Here is a 27512-nt window from a genome sequence, read left to right as displayed (position 1 = left end):
ACTCTTGCTCAGGGAGACAAGTGTGGCCGGAATGTTCGAGGGCGGATCATCATGCTCACTTTGCGCAGGGAATAATAGTCTGAATCTTTCCAGGTGAACCACACAATCCCATTGGGCCCGAGAGCGCTTTTCCCTTTCGGAGAGTAGCGTCCACCCTGCAGATCAGAATAACCGCACTTTTAGATTCTTAGTGATGTCTTAATTGTCCACTGTTTTGTTTTCAATAAATAAGCATATTTTCTTTGTGAACATACAATAACAAAGCAGGAATCACCAATCTTATCCACAAAGGGTCAGCTTGGCTGCAGGTTTTATTACAATCATGCGAAAGCACAACAGACTCTACTGGTATAATTAGTTGGTCTCAGTCTTCAAACAAGTGGTTGGTTATAGGAGGTGTGCTCCTCTTTAGTTGGTGTGAAAACATGCAGCTACACTGGCCTTCTGTGGATAAAACTGGTGACCCCTGACTTACATCTTGTAAACATGCCTCAGCCTGCAGTGAGAGAATACAAACGGACAAAAACATAAAAGTGATTTTTTTAAAAAATCATGAATTTTGTAAAAACAATAAAGCTGATGAATGGAGTTATGTGCAACAGAATATCCTGTGTCCCTTAAACAGCTGATGTTTAAAAAAAAAAAAAAAGGACAAGTACCTTGTGGTAGATGCCATTTAAGTTGGCATAGAAGCACTGATTGTACCACCAACCAGCATGAGAGATTTCTGCACAGATGTTGCCCGTGTCTGGGGTGCTGAAGCTCTGCTTGTCATGGTACCAGCTAAAAGAATCCTCCACTGTTCCACTGAAGCCAGAGACATGAAGCCTGTACTGGGTCGCCTCATCCTCAACACTGCCAACATGCATATAGAGTGTTTACATGGTGCTGATGCACACAGATGTTTTTATCACTGGAACAGTTAAAGATCTAGTTTAATGATCAGGAGCACACCATGTTCAAACAAAGTAATATATTATGATGAACATATTTTGTTTTTCAGAAAAAAAAGGATGCTCAAAGCTGGAGGGTGAGACTGTAAAAAACAAATGTCAGTGTGAAATCAAAGCTAAATCCCAGACATTTTTGGCAATCTAGAAAACCTGACCAGATGCATTTATTAGGTCCCAAGAAGAGGGCGTGCCCTGGACAAAGAGTATGTATTGTCACCATGATAATATATTTCTAGATGGCCAGAAACCACATTAGCAAATTTATATTACTTAACAGCTAAATGTGGCAAGTGTGTGATGATTCAGGCATACAGCTTGCACGGTCCTAACTGGTGGGGTATAAGCTTTTCTTTCTTACCTATTAGCTGCATTAACTGCAAAGCTCTAGTGCAAAACTAAAGAAGAAAACGTCAGACACCAAATGTCTTTGCGGACAAAGGAGATGGCTAGAGTCACCTGAAGCTCTGGTAAAGAGCGTATTTGTGTTTGCCGCTCCAGTCCTCCAGGTCTATACGTAGTGCGTAGTCTCCCTGACTCGACAGGTCATGAATGTGCTCATTTCCCAGCCAGTACTCAGTGTGCAGGTCCCCAAAGCCATCTTTGTACTCTTTCCAGCCACGATCAAAGTTCACTGAGCCATCCTGTCGACGCTGGATCACTGTCCAACCACCACCTGGGAGAACCACATCACACTTATATTCAGTACAGGTTACAAATCTGATTAGATACATTTTATTGCCTAGACAGAGGCCTCTTAGACATCAGCTTGTTTAACAGTAATCAATAATTTGACCCCTCTATTTTATGTACGTCAGCATTTCATCGCATTGTTAACTTAAAAAGGATTAATTGTAATGGATTTACTCTCTTAAGCATGGAGTTGCTGCAATACCAATGAGGAGTCAAAGTCGCTCTAGATAAGAGCCTCTGCTAATTAACTCCATGTAAACAAAGACGTTTTCAGAAAAAGGTAAGGAAATTCTACAGGCCTTCTAGCTTTAATGAATATATTATAAGGTACCATACACTGAGCAGGCATAACATTATGTCCTTGTTTCTACGCTCACTGTCCGTTTGATCAGCTCCACTTATTATGCAGGTACACTTTGTAGTTCTACAGTTAGTCCATCTGTTTCTCTGCATACTTTTTTAGCCTCCTTTTACCCTGTTCTGCAGTGGTCAGGACCCCCATGGACCCTCACAGAGCAGGTACTATTTGGGTGGTGGATCAGACACAGCAGTGCTGCTGGAGTTTTTAAAGACCTCAGTGTCACTGCTGGACTGAGAATAGTCCACCAATCAAAAAAAAAGTCCTGTGGGCAGTGTCCTGTGACCACTGATGAAGGACTAGACAATGACCAACACAAACTGTGCAGCAGCAGATAAGCTATCATCTCTGACTTTACATGTACATGGTGGACTGGCAAGGTAGGAGAGTCTAATAGAGTGGACAGTGAGTGGACACAGTGTTTAAAAACTCCAGCAGCACTGCTGTGCTTGATCCACTCAGACCAGTGCAACACATACTAACACACCAGCACCACCACATCAGTGTTACTGCAGTGCTGAGAATGATCCACCACCCAAACAGTACTTGCTCTGTGAGGGTCCATGGGGGTCCTGACCAATGAAGAACAGGGCAAAAGAGGACTATCAAAGTATGCAGAGAAACAGGTGGACTACAGTCTGTAATTGTAGAACTATAAAGTGCACCTATAGAGTAAGTGGAGCTGATAGAATGGACAATGAGTGTAGAAACAAGGAGGTGGTCACAATGTTATGCCTGATCGGTGTAAGTTCACTCAGTCAGTAAACGCTGTAAAAAATATTACCATCAGTGTCCATGTCACAGTAGACCTCCACAGGCATGGCCCCTAATGATGGCACTACAGTGTAGATCCCAGAGTGCCGCACACCGTTGTAGTAGATGGAAGCACAGTCTATGGGACAGTTTCGGACATGCTGCACTTCTGGTGAAGAACAACACACATTTTAATAATATTCATTTTTACTTAAAGTAGTTTAATAAAAAAAAATGTTTTAAATGCAAATGCAGTCAATCAGCCTAAACATCTTTAGTGTCTGAACTTTCTGTAGCACTGTAGCTACAAGGCCGTTGTAGCTAAAAAAAGGAGTGGAAGCTAATACCCCAACAATAGGAGTCATGCAAACAGCATGCCTAAATCCTGACCTCAATTTACTGTGTCCAGTCATCTCTGCAAATCGGCCAGTGTAAACAAGTAGAATGAGGTGTGATTTTGCTTGTATGGGATGAAACTTGCAGGCACATTTTTTCCAAACTGTCAATTTATTATTAAACTTTAGTTAAACTTTATTTTGAATTTCCAGCAAGCTTGGACAAAAGGGGATTTGAGACATAAATGCTGTGTCAAAGCAACACTGGTATTAACTGGCTTTTCTTGTCTGAAGGCAGTGAGGAAACAAAGGTCAAGAGCATGAGAACGTGCAGCTTGTTACTAAGCCAAATGGGATTTGCACCAGTACCCTTTTACAGGCCTAATGTGGTCTCCTGACTGAGTCCTTACTCTAATCCTTACTCTATTTTATCAATAGGAAGAACTGTAATTTCTGTTCTTTTGTAATAGCTGAATTTTGGACAGTTATTTGCATAATTTAAATTGTTGGAACAACTATGAAATATGGATGCACTGATTTTTATAAGCCTTTTATATCCATTGCAATTTTATCCTACTCTTCCTTTCAAAAATGTTCAAGCTCCTTCAAACTGCCAGTTGGATTTCTTTTCACCTTAAGCTTTCTGACAGAAGCCAAAAGGTTTTGCACCTAAATAGATCGGTATTGGGGACAGTCATGATCCCTTCTACCTCAACTAGAACCCCAACTAAGATGAAGAGCCCTATAATATGATTGTTTGCATACGAATGCGGCCAGTATATCATAAGTTTCTTTTTTTATCATCTATGTCTTTTTCTCTTAAATTTCTATCTGATGAAAGATGGAAAAATGTTAAGACGTTTTATCTTGCTTTCTGGATTTACATCACAAAAATGTATGGCATCTTAGCTTATTGTCTTGGCAGGGCCTTATCAATTGCTGCAATTCTCCTGATCCTAACTGGTGTTGTTATTCAGCTGTGAATTGCCCAGTGAGGGAAGATAAAGCTTAAAGAAGCTTGACTCAGCCTACCTGGGTGCAGGGCCTGCTGGGCACTTAGCAGGGGGCTTGTGCGTACAATGTTGATCATGCAACCAGGGTTGCGGCGGACCTTCTCCACCAGCATGGACAGGTTCTGGATCTGAGCCTGAAGGTCATAGACTAGTGAACCTTGAATGTGGAGTAGTGTGGTGGCCTCTGCATAATGCTCCTCTAGCTCATGGAAGCGCTGCTCCAGGGTTGAGTTCAGACGAGATTTCTCTTCACTCTGCAGAAGGAACAGTACACCTACAGTACTGTGTAAAAGTTTTATACAGCCAAGAAAACTATTGATCTGGGTAGTCAATAAAGATTAATATCTTAGAGCAATGCAGTTAGAAGAACTCAGGTTGGGCTCCTGACTTCTTGCTGCACGTCATTGCATGAATTTGTTAAATTCCATCAGCAATCCAGATGTAATTTAATGATGGATTGAACTAGGTATTGAGTGGTAACTGCAAATACTCTGCTTCCTTGAGAACTTTGTAGATGGTTAAGCTGACAATGACACACATATACCACCATTTAAAAGTTTATATTCACTTGTCAATTAATAATGCCCAGGTGCTTGATATTATACACGTGTGGCCATGGAAGTGATTGGAACACCACAATTCAATGATATTTTGTAAGTAAACAAAATACTTATACGGTCCAGAATTGTGCACCCCAGGTCAAATGACATGTTTTGTTGATTTTCCAAGTCTAAATAAGTAAGAATATCCTCTATAGAGAGCACTTTTGCACATTCTTAAAGTAATGAAACAGAATGTCTTTAAAATGCTGGGCAAAAACTTTGCACTAAGGGAATAAGAGCTCAGGAAGCATTCAGGTAGCAGTTCTTTCTTTTAAGCTAAGTCATTTATTAATGTTCATTAACAGGGAAATCAAGCTGATTATTTTCTCTCATTTAGTGTTTATCTTTCCAATAGGAATTATCATTAAAATAAACATCTCCCAAAATAACTGTTAATATTTATAACCCCTTTCCAAAATAGTTGAAACACTGCAAAATGCAAAATGTAAATAAAAACAGAAAGCAATGATGTGCAAATCATTTAAACCCTATGTTTAAGTTAAAAGTAGTACAAAGACAATGTATCAAACTTTAAAACTTTTTTTGTAAATGCATGCCTATTTTGAGTTTACTACCAGCAGCATGTTTCAAAAAAGTTGCAAGAAGGGTTTGTTTACTTCTATGTTTCATCATCTCTTCTTTTAACAACACTCCGTAAACATTTGGAAGAGTGAAAAGCTGGAGTGGAGTGAAAAGCTTTCCCATTCTTGATTGATATAGAACTCCTCAACAGTTTGGGGTGTGCTTTATTGTATTTTTGTTTTCATAATACACCAAATGTTTTCAGTGTGTCTGGATTGCAGCCAGGTCAGTTTAGCACATGGACTCCTTTAATATGGAGCAATGCTGTTGTAATACTTGCAGAATGTGGTTTGACCTTGCCTTGCTAAAAAAATCAAAGCCTTCCCTGAAAAAGATGTCACTTGGATGGCAGCATATGTTGCTCCAAAACAACATTCAGCATTAATGTTGCACAGATTTACAAGTCATCCATGCCATGTTCACTAATGATCCCCGATACCATTACAGATGCTGACCTTTGGACTATGTGCTGATAACAAGCTGGACGGTCCAGGAAATATGGTTTTCAACCTTATCCCTAACATACAGAGATTCCTCTAGATTCTCTTTTAATATTATATACCATAGATGATGAAATCCCTCAGTTATTTGCTATTTTATACTGAGAAACATTATTCTTGAATTGTTGCACTATTTGCCTGCACAGTGTTTCACGGAGTGATGAACTGCTCCCCATCTTTACTTCTGAAAGAATAAGCCTCTCTAGGATGCACAATAACATGATGCCCTGTTGCCAGTTAATTAGTTGTGAGATATTTTGCCAAGTGTTTTTTTTTAATTACACAACTTTATAAGTCCTCTCCATGGATTACCACCTTATCGTGGTGGAGAGGTTTGTGTGCTTGAATGATCCTAGGAGCTATGTTGTCTGGAGCAAAAGCTCCTGGTAGGGTCTCCCATTTACATTTGGCTGACACTCTTATCCAGAGCGACTTACAATTTGATAATTTTTACACAGGAAGGTGAAGGCAGTGTTAGGAGTCTTGCCCAAGGACTCTTATTGGTATAGTGTAGGGTGTTTACCCAGGTGGGGATTGAACCCCAGTCTACAGCGTAGAAGGCAGAGGTGTTAACCACTACACTATCCAATCACATCTCCCATGGCAAACTGGTCCTAGGTGACAGGCCAGACAAAGTGTGATCCATAATCACCCCTATGAAAACAAGAAAGCAGGATTTGTGTACCCTGCCCGGATCAGGGTTACCCGGGCCCCACCCCAGAGCCAGGCCTGGGGGAGGGGCTCGCCAGCGAGCATCTGGTGGCCGGGCATTCACTCATGGTGCCCGGCTGCGCCCAGCCCGAAGGAGCTACATGAGTCCCCCCTCCCATCGACCCACCACCGATGGGAGGGGCAGTAGTAGGGGTTCGGTGCATTGTGGATTGGGCAGTGTTCGAAGGCGTGGGCCTTGGCGTTCTGATCCTCGGTTGCTGAAACTGGCTTTTGGAACTTGGAACATTACCTCACTGGCGGGGAAGGAACCTGAGTTGGTGCGCAAGGTTGAGAGATACCAGCTAGATATAGTCGGGCTTACCTCCACACACAGCTTGGGCTCTGGGTCCAATATCCTTGAGAGGGGCTGGACTTTATTCTTTTCTGGAGTTGCCCATGGTGAGAGGCGACGGGCAGGTGTGGGCTTTCTCATAGCCCCTCGACTCGGCGCCTGTATGTTGGGGTTTTCCCCGGTGGACGAGAGGGTAGCTTCCCTACGCCTTCGGGTTGGGGAACGGGTTCTGACTGTTGTCTGTGCTTATGCACCGAACAGCAGTTCAGAGTACCCAGCCTTCTTAGAGTCCTTGGGAGTGGTGCTTAAAAGTGCTCCTCCTGGAGACTCGATTGTCCTACTGGGGGACTTCACGTGGGCAACGACAGTAAGACCTGGAGGGGTGTGATTGGGAGGAATGGCCTCTCTGATCTGAACCTGAGTGGTGTTCAGTTTTTGGACGTCTGTGCAAACCACAGTTTGTCCATAACAAACACCATGTTTGAACACAAGGATGTCCATAAGTGCACATGGCACCAGGACACCCTAGGCCGCAGTTCAATGATTGACTTTGTAGTCATATCATCGGACTTGCGGCCATGTGTTTTGGACACTCGGGTAAAGAGAGGAGCTGAGCTGTTAACTGATCATCACCTGGTGGTGAGTTGGATCAGGTGGTAGGGGAAAATGCTGGTCAGACCAGGCAAACCCAAACGTATAGTGAGGGTTTGCTGGGAACGTCTGGCAGAAGAACCTGTCACATTAATCTTCAACTTACACCTCCGTCAGAACTTTGACCAGATATCGGGGGAGGTGGGGGACATTGACTCAGAATGGGCCATGTTCCGCTCCTCCATTGTTGAAGCGGCTGACTGTAGCTGTGGTCTCAAGGTAGTTGGTGCCTGTCGGGGCGGTAATCCTCGAACCCGTTGGTGGACACCCCAGGTGAGAGATGCCGTCAAGCTGAAGAAGGAGTCCTACCGGGCATGGTTGGCCTGTAGGACACCAGAGGCAGCTGGCAGGTATCGACAGGCCAAGCGATCTGCAGCTTTGGGCATTGCCAAGGCAAAAACCCGGGTGTGGGAAAAGTTTGGTGAGGCCTTGGAAAGTGACTTTAAGTCGGCTCCGAAAAGATTCTGGTAAACCGTCAGGCGACTCAGAAGGGGAAAGCAGTGTGCCACTAGTACTGTATATAGTGGAGATGGTGTGCTGCTGACTTCGACTGAAGACGTCATTGGGCAGTGGAAGGAATACTTTGAGTACCTTCTCAATCCCACCAACACGTTCTCCAGTGAGGAGGCAGAGTCTGGGGACACGGGAATAGGCTTGTCCATTACTGAGGCCGATGTCGCTAAGGTAGTTAAAAAGCTCCTTGGCGGCAGGGCTCCAGGGGTGGATGAGATCCGTCCCGAGTTCCTCAAGGCTTTGGATGTTGTGGGGCTCTCTCAGCTGACACGCCTTTTCAACATTGCGTGGACATCGGGGGCGGTGCCACTGGATTGGCAGACTGGGGTGGTGGTGCCTCTTTTTAAAAAGGGGGGAGCGGAGGGTGTGTTCCAACTACAGGGGAATCACACTCCTCAGCCTCTCTGGTAAGGTCTATGCAGGGGTACTGGAGAAGAGAGTCCGGCTTACAGTCGAACCTCGGATTCAGGAGGAGCAGTGCGGGTTCCGCCCTGGTCGTGGAACACTGGACCAACTCTTTACCTTCTCCAGGATTCTGGAGGGTTCATGGGAGTTTGCCCAACCAGTCCACATGTGCTTTGTGGATTTGGAGATGGCATTCGACTGTGTTCCCCAGGGTATTCTGTGGGAGGTGCTTCGGGAGTACGGGGTACATGGCTCTTTGCTACGATCCATTCAGCCATGCAGGGTGTCTGGACTCTCCCTTAGAGATAGGGTGAGAAGTTTGGTCATCCGGGAGGGACGCGGAGTAGAGCCGCTGCTTCTCCACGTCGAGAGGAGCCAGTTGAGGTGCATCTTGTTAGGATGCCTCCTGGACGCCTCCCTTGGGAGGTGTCACAAGCAAGTCCACCTGGGAGGAGACCCTGGGGAAGACCCAGGACACACTGGTGTGACTATATCGCCCAGCTGGCCTGGGAGTGCCTCGGAATCCCCCCCAGGGAGCTAGTGGAAGTGGCTGGGGAAAGGGAGGTCTGGGCCTCATTGCTTAGGATGCTGCCCCCGCGACCCGAACCCCGGAGAAGCAGAAGATGATGGATGGATGGATGGATGGATGGATGGAACTTTACTAGTCTTTTGCTGCTCTGCCCCAACTTTTTTGGAACATGTTGCTGGCATCAATTCAAAATGGGCACATATTTATCAAAAACAAAATTTTTCAATATGAATATTTATTATGTTGTCTTTGTACTATTGTCAACATTAGACTTTGTCTTTATTTACATTTTCCCAGCCTTTTTTTTGGAAACATGTTTGTAATAACATTTTCATTATTATTTTTTAACTTAATGAAAAAAAAACACATTTAAGTAAGTTCTCTGTTGAGGATGTGTTATTTTCACTCAGAAAATAAACAAAAGAATTTGCACACAACTAATTTTTGCATACAACAATAGCTGTTATTGTGGTACTTCAGTAACAACCTTTTTTTTAACAATCTAGTAGGTATAAGTATATTCAAATATTTTTGTGCTATGAATTAATATATTTTACTCACTTTTAAAAACACAACAAAAGCATTGAAATTTTATCACCCTGGAAGACCTGCAGTGCAATGGTTTGTAAACCGCTTGCTCTAAAAAAAAATTTTAAAAAAAGAGCGAGGTGATTCAGCCCTATGGGGACGTGAGCTTTATATTTCAGCTCCTGCTCTAGCTCTTAAAGTGCAGCGTGAAGAACTTACATGTACACACAGCCAAGCACGTGGAGAGGGGTCGAGGCCTCAATGCTAATCCTGTTACCACTGAGTGTCAAGGAGACTTTAAGAGAAAACTGCAGTGCTGAGCTAGTTAGAGCAAAGAGGAACCTACACAATCTTTTAAATAAGCAATATATTCCTGCTAGTGTGATCACTTGTTATGGAAATGAATGGTTATTTTAAATCACTTCCCTTAAAGTTGCTGAACATCTTTTTTTGTTTTTTGTTCCTCTTGCAAGTTCCTTCAGAGATTGTGCAGAAGCTCACCTGTCATGAATTAGCAAGCCACAATCTGTGAAGCGAGCCTTGAGATTGGGGGCCTACTTTGGTAGCTCATCTGAACTGTAAGGATTTTAACCTACGGTCATAAGCGTGATTCCACGATTGGGGTGCATTTGAAATGTACAAGTAAGTATATAAAGGTTAAAGACATTTTAAACTCAGGCAAAGTGTCCATCACAACTTATATGCATCTAAAGCACTTAGAAAACAGCGTATTTGTCTGTTCCAGTCCACAATAATGAAACTTTTCCTTGAAATAAATTCATTGAAATACTTTAAATATCTTATTTTTGGCAGTAATGTGTGAATCCATTTAACATCTTATGTTTGAAACACATCTTTTTTCATAAGTCATCCAATTTATACAATGTTGGGAAGAATACTTTGAAAATGTAGTGATGGCTGAATACTAAATTCACTGTCCTAAATGTATTCAGTAGCAAATTATATATTTTAAAAGAATATTCTGAATATATTAAGAATATATGTAGAGTACATGTTGATAAGGCACACAACAAAACTCTTGTAAACTTTTATTTATTTTACATTGTTCTTTGCTGTTACTGGTTGTCAGTTTTATTATTCTGTTAATATGTGTCAAGAAAAATTTGATAATTGACAGTGAATCTCCAACAGCTCAGAGCATTCATTGTTGGTTCCACAACACTGCATGACCTCTGAAACTGCAATGGAAGAGCCTTGAGAACAGTAACACCTGACATGCCAAATCGAGTATAGGATAAATTTCACTATTGTGTGGATGTTGTCTGTTACAGCTGGATTGAGCACTTGTAAAATTACATAATAAACCTTATGCTCACTTAAATCCTTTACAATTTACTGCATTGTTCTGTAATGACTCACAAGTGAAATAAATCATTTAAAAATCGGGTCAGTCTTTTTGAACCACGCTGTATATTCCCACTGTCATCTCATAAAGCTAACAATTTGCCATATCCTAATAACAAAAGCAAATTTGACTATAGAGTTGGTAGCTATGTGATTTTCAGTTAATGACCTATGTAACTTGCCATGCATGCACATGTCCAGTACAACACTGATGCTGAGCTTGTCACTCTTAAACATGTGCCCTACTAAGGCTACATACGAGCTCTGTTAAGAGGTGTTCAATTCTGGTTGTGGAGGGCAGTGTCCAGGACAGCTTTGGCCCAGTTCTGCAGCACTGGTGGCTGGACACCACAGTGTAACTACTTAGTGAACCCCCTCACCTTGTCTGAATATTTTTATTCATATTCTCTTTTTAATCCTCTGTGTATCTTCCATAATTAGCTTTTATGTGTTGCCTTCTTGGCTTTTGAGCTCATTGTAATTTTATTTATATTTTTATTTGATTTTAGTTATTAATTAAATAAGATATTAATTGTAGTTTATGTAGTTTGAAGGGTCATTTATACATTTTGTATATAATTTACTAATGTCTTATTGTATAGCATCTATGGGTGCTAAATAAAACTCCAATATTATTATTGTCATTAACAATCATACTGACTTGTAGCTCAAGGACTTTGACCCGATGACGGTGATTGCGGAGTTCCTCCTGCAGCTCGGATACAGTCTCTCGCAGAGCCAGAATCTGCTGCTTACGCTCCTCATTCTCATGAAGCCAGTAGGACACCTCATCTGTGCAGCGGAACATGTCTGGGCAGCGCTGGTCATCCAGCTGGGGAAGCGTGGCCACAAGCCTGCACATACCATCCTCCATCACTTGGTTACTGTACTCACCGCACTGCGCTGTGCTGACCTGGTGAGTGTGTTCAGAGTGGTCGTCATTGGCTCCAGCCACCTGAAATAACCTCAAGCCCAGTATGACCACCAGGAGGGGCAGGAGAGTCTCACCCTCCATTTGCCCACCTCAGCTGACCCCCGGCCCACCTTTCTGGAAGGATCTGCAGTGATCAGGCCAGCATACTTTCTCTCTAAACTCCAATCTCAGTGAGGATGGAAAGTAATTCATCAAGAGAAAACCTCTTCCACAATATCAGGAACTCTACTGTCCCTGTTCCCAATGGAGCCTGCTCCACATGGTTACATCACTCTAAAACAGAAAAAAGGGAACAAAAAAAAGGGAATTAAGTAAATGTGCATCCAAAAATGCTTTCATACAGGACTCATTAAAACACATGATCATTTATGATAATCACATAAATTATTGCATAGTGTACAACTATTTTACTTTGTACTGCGGTCATCATAATAATCAGGAGCACCAACATTAGAGGTGCACAATATATTAGCAGCAATAGGCACCATAGTGGCCATATGTGTTGGGTCACTACAGTGTAAGCTTGTCAAAGTGCAAACAAATAAAAATAAATAAAATGACCAGTTATTGGCAACATATCGGCCACAGAAAGGTATTAATCACCAGCTACAGATAACAGATACAGATGTCCCTAAACGTGACACTTGAATTAAATGTCACCCACATCCTGAGCCACCTGTAATGCCCTGCTCTGATCAGACTTTAGGTCAGCCAGTCAACATCCACTGCTAAGGTGCTTTAGTGACTCGTGCACTTTCGTTCTTAGAGGTGGCGGATCAAGAGCACAGCAACAGTGAAAGTTCATCTACTCAGGGAGAGTTAAGAATAAACAGATCAGTAGTTACCATGTACAGTTGTGTGCAAACGTTTGGGCAGCCCGGTCAAATGACACGTTTTGTTGATTTTCTAATTGAAAAAAAAAAGTGAACACATCCTCTACAGAGAACACACGTCTACACACTTTAATACACAATTACTGTGTGTTTGCTGAATTGAACGCACTGGGAAAAATAAAACATTAAATGTGGCCTGTGCAAAAGTTATTGAAAATTTTATATTATTATTTTTGTCAGCAAATAAATAAATGCACTAAAATTTACAGGAAACCTGCCGTATTTAAATCTGTTCCTCTAACACGTTGATTTATTTTCACTCAAAAAAAATCAACAAAACAGGTCATCTGAAAATAAATAAACAAAAATACAGTAAATGTAATAATGTTTTATTTTTAAAAAACATTATTAATTCTATTTTGGTTACAAGAACACAGATCTGGTTCCTGAGTTCTCATTGCATTCCAGCAATCACATGGATCTGCTCAATTCAATCAGCAGCATCTGAATGAATTTAATGAAGGATTGACTAGATAAATTAGTTAATGGATGGTAGTTCTGGACTTCCTTGAGGAGAGATATACAAAGACAAGATATGTTTTAACTTCATTGTTTTTTTGTAAATACATGCTCGTACTAAAATTGATGCCTGTACATATTCCAAAACAGTTGTGATGGGGGGGAAATGGGGGGGAAATACAGGCTCATACTAAAATTGATGCCTGTACACATTCCAAAAAGGTTGTGAGAGGGGAAAAGTGTTGTTAAATGTTTAGAAACCATGTTAAAAGAGGTGATGTTCTCATGCTGGGGTATAAAACAAGAATCCAAGAAAGACTTTCACAGTGAGTGAAAATGAGTTGATGTTCACCAATTTGCCAACAAGTTTTTGTAAGGATTTTAGGTATTGTTAAAAGATGCAGGGAATCCAGAAAAATCTCTGAATGCCAAAAACCATAACTCATTACCTTTGAACTTAGAGCTCTCAGATGGCACCGCAGTTAAAAACTGGTATGCTTCTGTGATGGATATCACTGCATGGGCCCTTTGCTAATAAACACTGTTTGTTGCTCCACAAATGCAATGTTAGGACTGTACTGTGCACAGTGGGAGCCACATGCTGCAAATTCTCTGGATTTGAGCTCGTCTGAAATGGACTAATGCACTGTGGAAATGTTTATGTAAATAATGGACGTTGTGTTTTCCGGGCCAAAGAATAAGACGGCAATCCAGAATGCTACCAGCGAAAAAAATACAAAAGCCAGGGTCTGTAATGGCATGGAGGGTCTGAGAGACTAAACTATACATCTGTGAGAGCTTCATTAACACTAGAGATGAATACACATGTTGTCATTTTGGAGCAACATATGCTGCCTTTAAATGTCTTTGTCAGGTACATCCATGTTTATTTTAGCATGACAACAGCTCAGGGAGGATGGGTATAAGACGAGCCTGTCCGTCTCTATTGAAAACATGTGGCAGATGATGCACAAAGATGGTTGCTTAGGTGAAGACGTGTATAACTGAATAACAAAAAATTCCAAACTGTTTTCAAAACTCTATCAATTGGTGTCTTCAGTCCTCACACGTCTATTAAGCAATGATATGATATGAGCGATAAACATGCTCCAGTCCCTTTTTTGTAACATGTTGCATCATGGAATATATTTACAAAAAAAAGAGAGCAATAGAATTCATAAGGTCAGACATCATGGTTGTGTACCATTTTCAAATGGTCTAAAACACATCAAACAGAATTTACTAATCAATACTTTCTGTTTTTTGGCATTTTGAACACTGTCACAAGTTTTTGGAATTGACATGGGTGATATAAGCTTCCATTACTTAGTCACATTAGCTCCATATCTCTAGTGCTAGACTATAGATGCAGACCTGAGACACCAATCATCTCCTGACTTAACCAGCTACACTTAAATTAAGAAGAATATTGTGCAAATGGGATTTTTGGTGAAAAAATATTTGAGGAGTTCCTAACAAAAAGCACCAAAATAAAACTGGCAGCACCTGCTTGGCACAAACACACCTTAGTTGCACCTAATAATCTAATTTGCCTTGAGAGGGAAGCTTATTTATTAGCAAGACTCTTTGTTTAGCCAAGACATGAATTGTCATGCACAAAGCTTAGACCACTACATACAGCATCATATATCCACATCAGAGCGCCATAATGTAGGATCACATCTAACCCAGCCGTCTTTCTGCGCATCCTAAAGCCAAAGCAAAGGGTATGGAGGTGTTGAAGATAACAAGGTTAAAGAGCAGTTCCAATGTCCCTCCACATTCATGTTTCCTGACTAATATTTCCTGCCATACTATTAGCAGTCAATGAAGAATGAATCAGAGTGATGGAGGAGGACCTGAATGCCTTCAGGTGGCACTTTTATTAGAGAGACCTGCACTTAGAGATTTCTTCCTTTTGTTTGGAGGGCATTTCATTTTCCTCATGTAATACAAAATCTGCCCTCGAAGACACAGCAGTGCGACAAACCAATGGAGCACAGTTCACTAAAGTGAATTACTTAAGTGAACCACTTAGTAAATGCATAAACCATATAAGGACATAGCAGTTTGATTTTCCATCTCACAGAGGTAACCAAAGAAACTGAACACAGAAAAATGTGTTGTGTTTGATTATGGCCATGATTCCGCATGAGTTAAAAAAATATATAACACCAACACAATTATTGCCAAAAGTAAGTAAACTGGTAGACAAAATGAATGTATTAATAAACTTAATACAATTTTCTTGTCTACCAGTTTACTTACTTTTGGCAATAATTGTGTTGGTGTTATATGTTCATGTGGAACTTATGTGTACAACTGAATTCAATGCAGCACTGTTTTCTGTCAGTGTTCTTATAAGAGAATAAATGGGTAATGATTACCTGGAACTGTGAGGCATCTTCCCTCGTGATGAGAGCAGAAAAACGTGAAAGGTCTCTAGCATGTTTGTCACCATCCGTCCATCCGTCCTCTCTCTCTCTCTCTCTCTCTCTCTCTCTCTTTCTCTCTCTCTCTAATGTGGAGCAGTGTGACTGACAGTGGACATCTTATCCCTGTAATCCTCAGTAATAGGATTCATCATTAGGGCACAGAGACAAGAGACAATCCATACAATGGATTACATGAACCCAAACTAACTATGCACTGCACACTATGGACCAATTAATCAAAAGCAATTAAACATTCGGCAAATCAATACATTTAATTAGGCATGTCATCCATTTGATGTATTTGGTAAAGAATATTACAAGAGCTATGGAGTATACAATGCGTGTAAGCCACTGGATTCTTGTGAATTATCCTTTTGTCACTTTATTGCAATGAGACCATGTGTTTAAGGGGAATTCCACTGATTTTGCCAAATTTCAGGCTTAAATTGTTAAAATGTAAGCAACATCATTCAGAGTGGTCTGGTGTGAAATGCTTTGTTCTAGAGAAACTGCAACCAAGGAAAGACATGCTTAATGACGGAGTGGTTCTATTCTGTGAGGCCTAACAAGTGAGTTGCTAAGAAGCTACACAATAATAAGACATTTTACAAAGATGAACAGAACCACAGATGATTCTTAAAAGACTGCGAAAACTGTGAAGCATTGAAAATGAAGGGAGAATAAACTCACAGTTGAGCTGAGCTGTTTCTACTTTACAGTAACAACTGTAAGGTGTCAGCCTATGACAGAACCATGTTGAAAGTGACTAAGCTTTTCATTATGACCCAATCTAATGGCAGTTTTTGACTATGGAGATTGCATGGCTAAATACTTAATGTTAGATGCTTGTAATAAGCATATGTAGGACAAAGACCTGTTAAATTTAGGAACAGCCTTCTGTGCTAGCTAACAAACATGTAAAAAATTTTGGAAATGTAATTAACATTTGTGCATGCAATGAGCATAAACTAAGAACTTTTTTTGTCCAGTTTTAAAATACCAACCTAAAATTCTAAAGCCTAAATCATCCATGCAAATGAGGCAAATGAGTAAGACCCTTAGGGTAGACTAACTAAGCTTACCTGTCATGACAGAGCATCTCTGAAATCTCCAAGGATCAACAATAAACCACGTCACCACTCGTGCTATTCCCTTGCTTACTGCAGAAGGCTCTAAATGGACATCACTTGGAAGAGAATGACAACTTTAGGGAACTGGAATAATTGGCAAGTTGTCAAATATTAACATGTAAACATCATTTTATGAAGCTAATTTGCTCTTTTTGCGCAAAGAAAGCTAAAATTTTGTCTATTAAATAGCAAGGAATTCAAATATAGTCAGTTAAAGCAGCTTAAATATGGACATTTTTGTGATAGTCCTTTAGTTGCAAAATAATGACAAATGGTTCAAATGTTAAATAACAGTCATGTGTTCTTCATTATATTTATAATGGAAAAAGAAATCAGCAATTTGCATATTCAAGGAAAATACAGATATATACATCCATCCATCCATCCATTTTCTAAGCCGCTTCTCCGTCAGGGTCGCCGGGGGGGGGGGGGGGGGGGGTAGGTGCTGGAGCCTATCCCAGCAGTCTCCGGGCGAAAGGCAGGATACACCCTGAACAGGTCGCCAGTGCAACAGATATATACACTACCAGTAAAAAGTTTTGGCTTACTATTTGACTCATATAAGAACAAAAATAAAGAAAAAAAAAGAAACAACATATATGGAAACATGCAGAGCACATAAAAAAATCTTTTATTTTTAAATTTCTGCCTTAATGCAGCTTTATGCACTCTTGCTGTTCTCACAAGCAGCTTCATAAGGAGTCACTTTGAATACTTTTCCAACAGGACATTTGCCGAGACGCTGCTGCTGCTGAAAACTAGTTTGTGCTAAAATATATAATTTATCATAACTCTCATTTTTTAAGAACAGAAGCATCGGCCAGTACGTCAAAAAGTCGGTAAGATTAAGAAAATCAGTTAGGTTTGTCTAAGCTTTTAACTGGCAGTGTATATAATAAATATTTAATAATATATTATTATCACAGTTACCGTATATTCTAGATTTTATAATAGAATTGTTCAATATAAATACATATCTATTTTATTTTTTAAAAGAACTTTTGCTCTTTTTGATTAAACATGTTGACACATGCCTTGGCTAATAAAGGAAGGAAAGACTGATGCACTCCCTCAACGTCATTCACAATTTCAGTTCTGATACAGTTACAATAATGGCTGTTTCCTACAGCAGAATGACCAGCTAAATTTCCTGTCAGCTAATTCAACAGGTGCTCAAATAGCTGCAGCACCTACTTGTTAATCCATTCGGCCATTTCTGCTGACGTCTTTGAGCAGTTTGCTGTGAGGTGCGGACGTTTGTGTGGGTGGGGGTTATATCTGTTGCTTTTGCTAAGCGATCCTCCCAAAGCAGCCCCCCCATAGACACACACACACACACACACACACACACACACAGACACACACAGACACTCCTTCCAAGACGCAACACCGTGACATCCGCTTCACTGCCATTGGCCTTGAGGGGCTGTCATGCACCTGAGAGTGTATATAAGAGTGCAGACCTCATTCAGAAAAAACAGAGAAGCAGACAGAGCCAATCAGAGGAAGTGATCAGCATAAACAAGAACAAGAGTGCAGAGCTCATCTCAGAAAAGAACTGGAACCATCAGGTGGACATTTAAAGAGGTTATACTGATAAAGGTAAGAAAATTGCTTATAAATTTAACATTAATTTAGAATTGTTTTGATCCAAACTGCAGCCATTACAATGTACTGCTATAGGTTAAACTATCGGATAAAATATAGAGGAAATTTTACATGCTCATTAACAAATAATGTACATAAAATGCAATAGTAGATGAGAACTATTTATGTATCATGTTTAGAATTTATGCTGTTGATTAAAGAAATCTAATAAGCATTTTTTTTAGAAAATCTTACTGTTATTGTGTCTTGTACATTTTGGTTTAAAACCATGTAAAATATCAACTCTAATTGTAAACAATGTAAATTAGCAGTAAACACCAAGCTGAGCAATACAACCTGATTTCTCTTACCTCTGACCTTCATATAACCTTGCAAATGTCTTTAAAATAGGTAATAAACACTTGTCCTGTTAACGTTTAATATAATTCTACACGTTATTATTATTTATTTTGAACATGGTTGTTTCCTAAATTGTAGTACAAAGTACACATTTCAAATGTTTCCATCTGTTTTTATTGATTCTATAATGAAATGGAAAGAAAGAGAATTGAAGGCTTTTTCAAAATAATTGCACAAACAATAACACATTTTTGAAGACGAGAACTAATAAATACACAATTTGTAAGCTGTTGTACATAACTGAGACATACATTGATAAGAAGGTTCCTTTACCCTTTTGATTAAATGTGTTGCATCTAAAATGGAAAGAAATTGAGGAGATTAACTACCACACATTTTCACAAATAATATAGAAAAATGTAGATGGAAATATTAATACTATTATATTAGGTTTGGTGACTTTTATTTTTAAGATCATTGCTTTTGCAAAGATAAGCACTGTAAGTCTGGAAAAACAGTTTAATCAACTTCATTTCACTGTTTCAAGAACATTTATAAGTAATTCATTTTAAAAGAAAGAAAGAACTGCTACCTTTAGGCTTCCTAAATTCCAACTAACTTAATACATAGTTCTTGCACAGCTTTCTAAGGACCTACTGTTTCGTTACTTTACTAAAATTGCCTTCTGCCACTGAACATCAATATCAAGATTTTTTTTTTTAACTGAGCATCTGAAGTGTGTATGTTCTATATGTGACATCTTTATTTATACTGTTACACAGTCCTCTACATGTAGCATTTTTCTGCACATTTCAGGACACAGTTCATTTGCTAAGGTTAACATACCCGAAAAACATAATTATATAACGTGTCATAACTTTGCAGCCACATTTTATGTTTCAGCTTATTTACACAAACATGTCTCATTACCAGGGCGCCCAAACTTTTGCATACAGCTGTATCTTATACCTCTCACTGCTTTTCAACATACTTTGTCAGTCCAGTGGCTAAATCATGCAAGGGAAATCATTTATAACAGCCAGTAGTTCATATAAGAACACTCTCAATAAAACATCTCAAAGCTGCTGAGAACCTTCTGTCACTGACTCTGGTCTATAGCTGTAAAGGTAGACCATCAATGAAAAGTAACATAAAGAAGATGAGGTGTACATGATTATTCCTCTTTTATGAATGAATAGCTGTAGACGAGTGCTATGCAGTCTACTTTAACATACAACACTTTGCAGTGTGATTCACCAACTGACACCAATATACCAATTACAGCATAACTCTTTTCAAAGACAGACATTCAAACTCCGCTGCACTTCTGAAAAGAATTCTGCATCTGCTTCAGCACACACTTCATTGAGCTTTGCAAAACAAAAGTTGCTCTGTCAGGGTCAGCTTCCATCGACTAAGCCGAAGGATTTTTCTAGGGTTGGAAATATGCCACAGTTAGCATCATTCAATCTCCTTTATTTTCTACACTGCAGCAAAAAAATTGGAAACTTGGTTTTCACTAACATTTAAAAATTAATTATTTTTAAAATGTTTATTATTAATTATTAAAAAATAAAATGAATTCAGTATGTCAGACCTGTGCAATTTTATAGCTTTCAAATTATGAATAGCTAAGAAGCTACACAATAATAAGACATTTTAGCATGATGAACAGAGCCTCAGATGAACCTTAAATGAAAGAGAAAGCTGTGAAGCATTGAAAAGGTAGAATGAAATTAATACACAAACTGCTTTGTATTTGCAAACTGGGGATCAAATCTTGAGTTGCAAAGATGACTTGACAAAGCATTATTGTATATAGGCAGAGTTAAAGAATTTAAATTAAAATTTAATAAGATAGAACTACACATACCTGGTTTATAAGATTTAAATATAGTAATTACTGTAACAGGTGTAACTGTTGAAATGTACTGCATGTTTGATTCAGAGATTTGAACTCTTTGTCACAGTTGTCTTTCTTATCATGGCAGAAGATGCAGGTTCTTTCCTGGCTTTGTGCTGCAGTCGTCCTGTGTGCATGCAGATCAGGAGCGGATGGCCAGTGCTGGGACACTGTGGACTGTACTAATTTAGGATCTGAAGAGAAAATAATGGTAAAACAAACATGAACAGAGTTCAATCTGAATATCATTTCAACATGTGTGAAATATATTACACAAGCATAATTATTGCCAAATGCAAGTAAATTGAAGGCCAAATTGTGTTGATGAGACATATTGTTGTGGTGTGTATGATTGAATCAAGTAAATGTAATACTGTTCTTTATTTCTTAGTGCAGATTCTTTAAAAAGACACTAATAATCAGTGTCATGGCGTAAACATAAACACGCAGTACCAAAACAATCAGAACACTACCAAAACTTTATCCAGTGTTTCAGTAGTGACCATTTTGGTAGTGACAATTATTATCTAATTTTAAGCATAGCTCAAAAACACTAGCCAGTACTTTACCAGCAAACACAGCTTTGAACATTTCTATGCACAAAAATAATATTTTTCACTAAAGTACAAGTTTACTTAACTGCAGTAAACTGATTTTCAGACCTCGGGGCACTTCTTTATTGTTTTTTCACACAGGTTTTTTACTACTCCATATCACTGAACAAAATCTGTCATGACAACTCATGACAACTTATGACATCTTCCATTACATGTTTATGGTATGGTTACGCCAATGTTATAAAGCAGCTTTTAAGTAAAGTGTTACACAATCTTCTCTGTCTTCTTCTTTATCTGACAACAAAACAAGTAAACCAGACTTTTGTGATCAGCTCTTTTATGTTATCTTTATTGCGAACATTATTCATGTGCACTTGGTATTTGTCCCCCTCTTGCTAGGAGTGTATCTGGCAATGCAGATCTAAGCAGCTGGTCTTTGATGCCAAAAACGTTCTTCCAAATCAGGAGCAAAGCACAGTGGAAGAGGAGAAAGATAGCCTGAGTTTGGGTGTACTCACAGCGTCTCTGCCTCAGGATGATGTCCTTCAAGCCAAGAGGTCCAGTAGAGGGCCTTTGCGCACCAATGACAGGCGCTCCTACTCCATGGAGCATTTCCGTTGGGGTAAGCCAACGGGCCGCAAGCGCCGGCCCATTAAAATCTACACAGGCAGCTCAGTGGATGAGGAGAGTTCCGCGGAACAGTCTATGGAGACCCAGAGGAGGAGGCAATTGGACAGCAATGACGAAGGGGCCCCATCACAGAAGAAAAACACGAAGAGCACCGAGAAGTATCGTATGATGCACTTCCGCTGGAGCACTCCACCTGCAGCCAAACGTTATGGTGGCTTCATGAAGCTCTGGTCAGAGCCGTCCAACAAGCCCCTAATCACTCTGCTTCGTAACATCATTGTTAAGGATGGTCAATAGGACAGTAAGAAAAGGGCAAAAGGGACAAAAAAGAAACAGGCTGAAGACAATATTGGTGTTCTATGGAGTCATAACATGTCAAATCACTCCCTATATTACAGCCTACTGTAGCTTCTCTATGCCCTTCTGGCTAAATTCACCAAGACTCCATAAAATGTCAGTATGACAAAAGAGTGTAGTGAGTAGATAAGGTCTCTAAATGTGAACACTAGGCCTAAAGGAACCTATCAGTCAGCTTCCATCTTACAGCACAATATTGTAAATAAATGCAAGTGGTGAATGGTGACACTGAATGTACTGAATGTACTGAATGTACTTTGTTCATTACAGTAGTAAAATTGTACGTGTTACATGACAATATTCAGTAATGGGCTCATTTTTTAACACACTGCCCCAAGCATTCCTGAAACCTAGTGGAAAGGATTCAGTTACATTTGTTTATTACATGGTCTCACAATAAGATATTCTTCAACCTACACCTCTGGGATTAAGGATGAAATGTTTTTAAAAATGTTTGGATTCATAATCAAACAATACCTGTCCATGTCCTTCAGATTTATTAACAATACTGTAAATCATATTATATTAAAAATAATTTGCATGTTAAAAAGAATTTGCTATATTACAAGCAGTAAAAAAATCAACTTTGGTGTTTTGATTGGTGGGATCTTGCTTTAAAAATTCACAATCACACCAATACTTTATAATTTTTCCATTCTGTCTAAGTACATACAGAATATGCACTCCAAAAAAGTAGCAGAGCCTCCACAGCTACACTAAACAGTTTAAAGAGCACGGGTTCAGATGTTTACCTACAAAAACCTCCTCTCACTGTAATTTCCTAAAAGATGACTTAGCACAAAGGTGTCAGTCCAACTAACCTCTTGTTAACTTAATCTGATTGGTTCCTTCCAACATATGGAGCAAGAAAAGAGAAGCATGCCAGCTTGCAACAGCTTAAAAAGTTTAAAGTTAATGTTTTGGAAAATAGAGCTGTTAACAATGCTAAATATCTTAAACTGGCAGGTTAATATGCAAGTCTGTAATATGTGAGACCTAATGAAACATATGATAACACATTTAAATATAGCTGCCAGTAGCAATAAAGGGGTCCAAGCATTCTAATCAGCAAACAGTCTGCATTTTTATGCCTTAAAACAGTGGTTCTCTCTGCCAGTCCTGGCAGCCCCCACACTTTGCAAATTTTTGTATTTTACTTTTACTTAATTTTTAATGCATTCCTCATGGGCTGAATCAGGTGTGTGGACCAGACAAAAATGTGTGAAGTGGTCAGCATGACTGGGACTCTAGTTCTAATTCTCATTAGCAGGTTAGTCAGTTGCACACACAGTTTAGTTTGGATAAAAAAATTTACAATTAAACTATTATGTTTAGTTGCGACTGTAACAGCCAAATTTGGCCAATCTGTGCCAAATTTTGCACACTATCCAAGAGTTCATAACATCATAACAACTACAGCAATATACAAACAATGCAGTACCTTAAATTGTGTTTCCACAGCTAATTACAGGCTAAATGTGTGTATACTTTTAAACTGCAGTTGTAATTGCATACCCAAATTTTGTTTCTTGTAACACCTTCATTTTATCAGTATTTCCAGAAAGAAAGAGGATAATGGGCCTCTGTTGGCCTGCTGACAGCACAGCTAAGAGCCCAATGGCTTTTTGCTAAGCGTTTTCTGGGCAGCCCACTGGTGTTTAATCAGATGAAACGGCACTTTTCATCGCTCATTTTCTAATCCAACTAGTCCAACTTACATATTTTCCATTCTTTCTTTGTTACATAATCCTCATGAAAAGAAAATTTGTGAATTTAATCATTTTAATAGAAATATCATAAATATAGTAGGTTATAAAGCTGTAACCAATCTATCTCACAGTGTCAGCAACTTCTTGAACAAATCTATTTTATATTAGGCCAACTCATTACTGTCTTTCTCTCAATTGTTTGTAATATTTGTCTGAGTTTATTTTCCAAAATAAAAGGCTAAAACAAACCACTAATCTGGATGATCAAAGGGTGGAACAGCAGTGGCATATAGTCAGCAGGGTGCTGACCTTAACAAGCCAGCAGACCAATAAACGCCTGCTATTTGTGTTGTCTGTTTCACAGGTATGACATCAAATGGTAGAAGTATTTGCACGTTTACAGACCTGTTTCCAGACAGATACCATGATTTAAGCAGTATGTTATCTTAAGTCAGTGAGGATAATTTCGGCTGTGACGCAAGGAAACAGTCAAAAGATGCACTCTATGGGCCAGGCCACATAGACTCAATAGTTATTCTGAATTACTATACAACAGGATCCAAGTTAAGAGTTGTTTTCCTGACAGAAAAAAGACACCTCACTGTGAAGATGATTAAAGGCTTTGCTTGGTAGTAGAAACAAGAACATCTTAAACATACAAATAAATGTGTTTTATTCACAGAAGGGGCCAAATAACCTCCTTTAGTCATTTTTAAAAGAATGAATTAGGGAGGTCAAGTAAGTATGTACACATTCTCTTAAAATGGACTAAATCTCGACACATAAATATGTGAAGCCTGTCGAGGACCAGTGCATAGTTGTAAAATTGTAGTATTAAGCTGTTGGCTATTACCCAAAGTCATGGGATCTTACATTAAAAAATGAATGCTGTAAACAGAAAATGTTCCAAGGTTGGTGAGAGTTACAGCACACTGACATTTGTTTTTCGATTGCCAGTACAATACAGAGAACAGCAGGATGCTACCTGATGGCAAGGTCCGGGACATGCTCCCAGTATCCGTATTCTTGGCTTCAAAACTTAGCAGCTAGCTCTGTGGTCATACTAAATGGCCTCAGCAGGTTGTGGTTCTTCAGCAGTCATTTTGTACCAATTGCCCTATCTAACTTCCAGGAGAAGCCAGCAAAAGGATCACTCTGGGCCATGTGAGTTCCTAGTAGAGGTGGACAACATGAGGATATGTAATAGTTATTGTAGTAGATTTTGTAATTGTGATGAACACAATGCTTTTCTGAGTATATCTTGGTTATCATTTATACTTAAAAACACTGACCAATGTTGTGTTTCATTACAAAGAGACTACGTTTAATCCTGTTTGAACGAGTTTTCTGCAGTGCAGTGTCACGAGTGAAAGTATATGGCTGGAGGTGACCTGCTAACATTACCTAAAAACTAAACTGCATTATTCAGCTTTCTCGTTTATTTGGTTACGTTAGCCAGCTAACCTGTGTTAGCAAGACGACAGCTAGCTTTACTAGTTAGTTAGTGTTAGCTAGTTTAGCTGTTATCATTTTGTTTCGTGGTGGTGGTGAAAAACTGTTTATGGCCAAAATAATAAGTAGTAATAAGTAAATAGTAATCGCTGTTACAGCAAAGAGCGGCATGGTGGCACGGTGGGTAGAGCTGTTGCCTCACAGCAAGAAGGGCCTGGGTTCAATGCCCCGGCCAGGTAACCAGGGTCCTTTCTGTGTGGAGTTCGCATTTCCTCCCACAATCCAAAGATGTGCCGTCAGGCTAATTGGGCCTGCTAAATTGCCCCTAGGTGTGAATGTGTATGCCCTGCAATGGGCTGGCGATCCGTCCAGGGTGTCTACTGCCTTCTGCCCGAAGACCGCTGGGATAGGCTCCAGCACCCCCCTTCATTGTGACCTAGAGGGAGAAGTGGCTTAGAAAATGTGTGTGTTAGGGCAAGATAAACACACTAAATTCTATTATGTCGGTTTTGGTTGCAATGTACCAGCAATCACAACTTCAAGACAACCTACCGCTCTAGTGCCCACAATGTTAACTAACTAGCTAACCTATCTGCTTCAGTGTTGGGGCGTCGATTCCAAAAGGGGTCGATTCTTCGACTCCAGCATGTCTGGACGTTGGGGATGAGTCTTGGCCAGTGACTCCAAGTCGAAATGCTCGGAGCAGACTCTTAGGCCCAATCCCATTTCACCCCCTGCCCCTAACACTTAGCCCTACCCCTCCGTTTTGCGCGTTCACGTCTAGGGGTAGGGTTGTCCCGATTGTTGTTGAGATGGAGGGGCAGGGTGAAGTGTTGGGGCTATTTGGCCCTTCAAACGGAGATTTTTCAGAGGCGCTACAAACGGAGTGTTATGAGAAAATTAACAGAATGCCCTGCGAATCATCGGCAAGATGCACAAGCGACCAAAGAGACACATAAATGTGAGTATTTCTCTGTTAAAAAGATGCTGTATTGTAAGAACCATTGTAATAGCGTTTTATGGTCATTTCCTTCATAACACGCATAAAATCGTTAGTAAGGCGCTCATGTCTCGGTCGCTACCGGGCGAAATTTCCCGTTCCACCTTAAATGGTGCAGCAGATACGTTCTGGTATGTGAGGTTGCTGCACCATTTAAGGTGGAATGGGAAATCGACCATGAAGCTGGTGATTAGAAAGCTAAGCTCAGCTTCATATCACAGCAGAATTCTTGGCGGTGATAATAAATAATCGCCCCCCTCTTTGAAGGCGGATGACGCCCTAAATGTATTTAAGCAGTGAGGAGCTGAACTTTCCCCTCCTCTGCGGTGACTGCAGGCTGGCGGGGTCGCCTACAGAGCAGCGCTAGTAGCTGTTAATGAAGTGATGTGGTTTTTTGTTTGCGCTCTTTTTTATTCGGTGACTTGTTTGATTGATTGATGCGTAAAACTGAAGTTGTGAGTGAATCGCGAGCGCCGGTGCTTTTCAGTCTCCTTCAGATAAACGTCAGTGTGATAAACCATTATTGCTATAGTCTGGAGACCAAGCAGTAAAACACATCCTGGTTTTTTTTCCTGGCTATTTTAAATAGGATTCACCTGTCCTGTCACGTGACACACAAGTGAGATCACCACAGCTGGAGGGGCATATTGGAAATTTCTGGAAAACCTCGTCTCGCCTGCTTACGTAAAGGTCGCTGACGACAACTGATGACGTCTCCGGTTCTTCTTGAAGGGTTGTCCCATTTCACAGGGGGGAGATTTCAACCACGACCCCTTCTAACTCAGTTTCAAGGGGGAGGGTTACACTCGAAAACAAGGGGGAGGGGTAAAAATAAGAAATGGGACTGGGCCTTAGACTCTGTAGACTCCCTGTTTTTGATTGTAATCGGCTGCGTGTTGAGTTTGAGTAGCACCAGAAATAAAAACAGCTCTATGTTACATCTTTTCGTGATTAGGGCTGCAGAAAACAAGGATTTAAAACTGTGAACCGAACGAAAACAAAAGACAATAGTCCAAAGTATTTTCACTGAACGTTGTGGAGTTGAAGATAGACTTTTTTTTGCCTGCTTCTTTTCCGTTCCACCTTAAAAGGCGCGACACTTGCGTTCTCGCTAACGTCCAGCATTCGGGGAACTGCTCTGTCGTTTAAGGTGGAATGGATAATTCAAACAAGAAGCCAAATTAACCAAACTCAGGCTCGTGGAAAGAGAAACAGGACAACTTCCAGCTGCCTCAGACTGAACACTTTAAGCGGCTAACAGTGGTTTATTTCCACAGAACCATGATTACAGTAATGAGATATAGCAAAACTAATCGCAGATTCATC

At 40.1% G+C, this 27512-nt stretch overlaps 2 protein-coding genes across 2 annotated transcripts; one reads left to right on the top strand and one right to left on the bottom strand.

Annotated features, from left to right (window-relative positions):
- Nucleotides 1–8: 8 nt before the first annotated feature.
- On the bottom strand, nucleotides 9–15570 carry si:ch211-203k16.3 (fibrinogen-like protein 1). The gene is made up of 7 exons (XM_017692472.2): nucleotides 15454–15570; nucleotides 11442–11987; nucleotides 4122–4356; nucleotides 2786–2923; nucleotides 1410–1626; nucleotides 660–855; nucleotides 9–155 (listed from the first exon to the last, which is right to left on the bottom strand). The coding sequence occupies exons 2-7, from the start codon at nucleotides 11793–11795 to the stop codon at nucleotides 9–11; spliced, it is 1287 nt and encodes a 428-aa protein (XP_017547961.1). The 5' UTR covers nucleotides 11796–11987; nucleotides 15454–15570.
- A 2551-nt stretch (nucleotides 15571–18121) lies between these two features.
- Nucleotides 18122–22325, top strand: pomcb (proopiomelanocortin b). The gene is made up of 3 exons (XM_017692473.2): nucleotides 18122–18233; nucleotides 20570–20692; nucleotides 21438–22325. The coding sequence occupies exons 2-3, from the start codon at nucleotides 20573–20575 to the stop codon at nucleotides 21963–21965; spliced, it is 648 nt and encodes a 215-aa protein (XP_017547962.1). The 5' UTR covers nucleotides 18122–18233; nucleotides 20570–20572; the 3' UTR covers nucleotides 21966–22325.
- Nucleotides 22326–27512: the final 5187 nt, after the last annotated feature.

The sequence above is a fragment of the Pygocentrus nattereri genome, chromosome 4 (assembly GCF_015220715.1).
Source record: "Pygocentrus nattereri isolate fPygNat1 chromosome 4, fPygNat1.pri, whole genome shotgun sequence".
NCBI lineage: Eukaryota > Metazoa > Chordata > Actinopteri > Characiformes > Serrasalmidae > Pygocentrus > Pygocentrus nattereri.
Note: the sequence above shows the minus strand (reverse complement) of the source record. Positions and strands in the feature narration are given on the sequence as shown.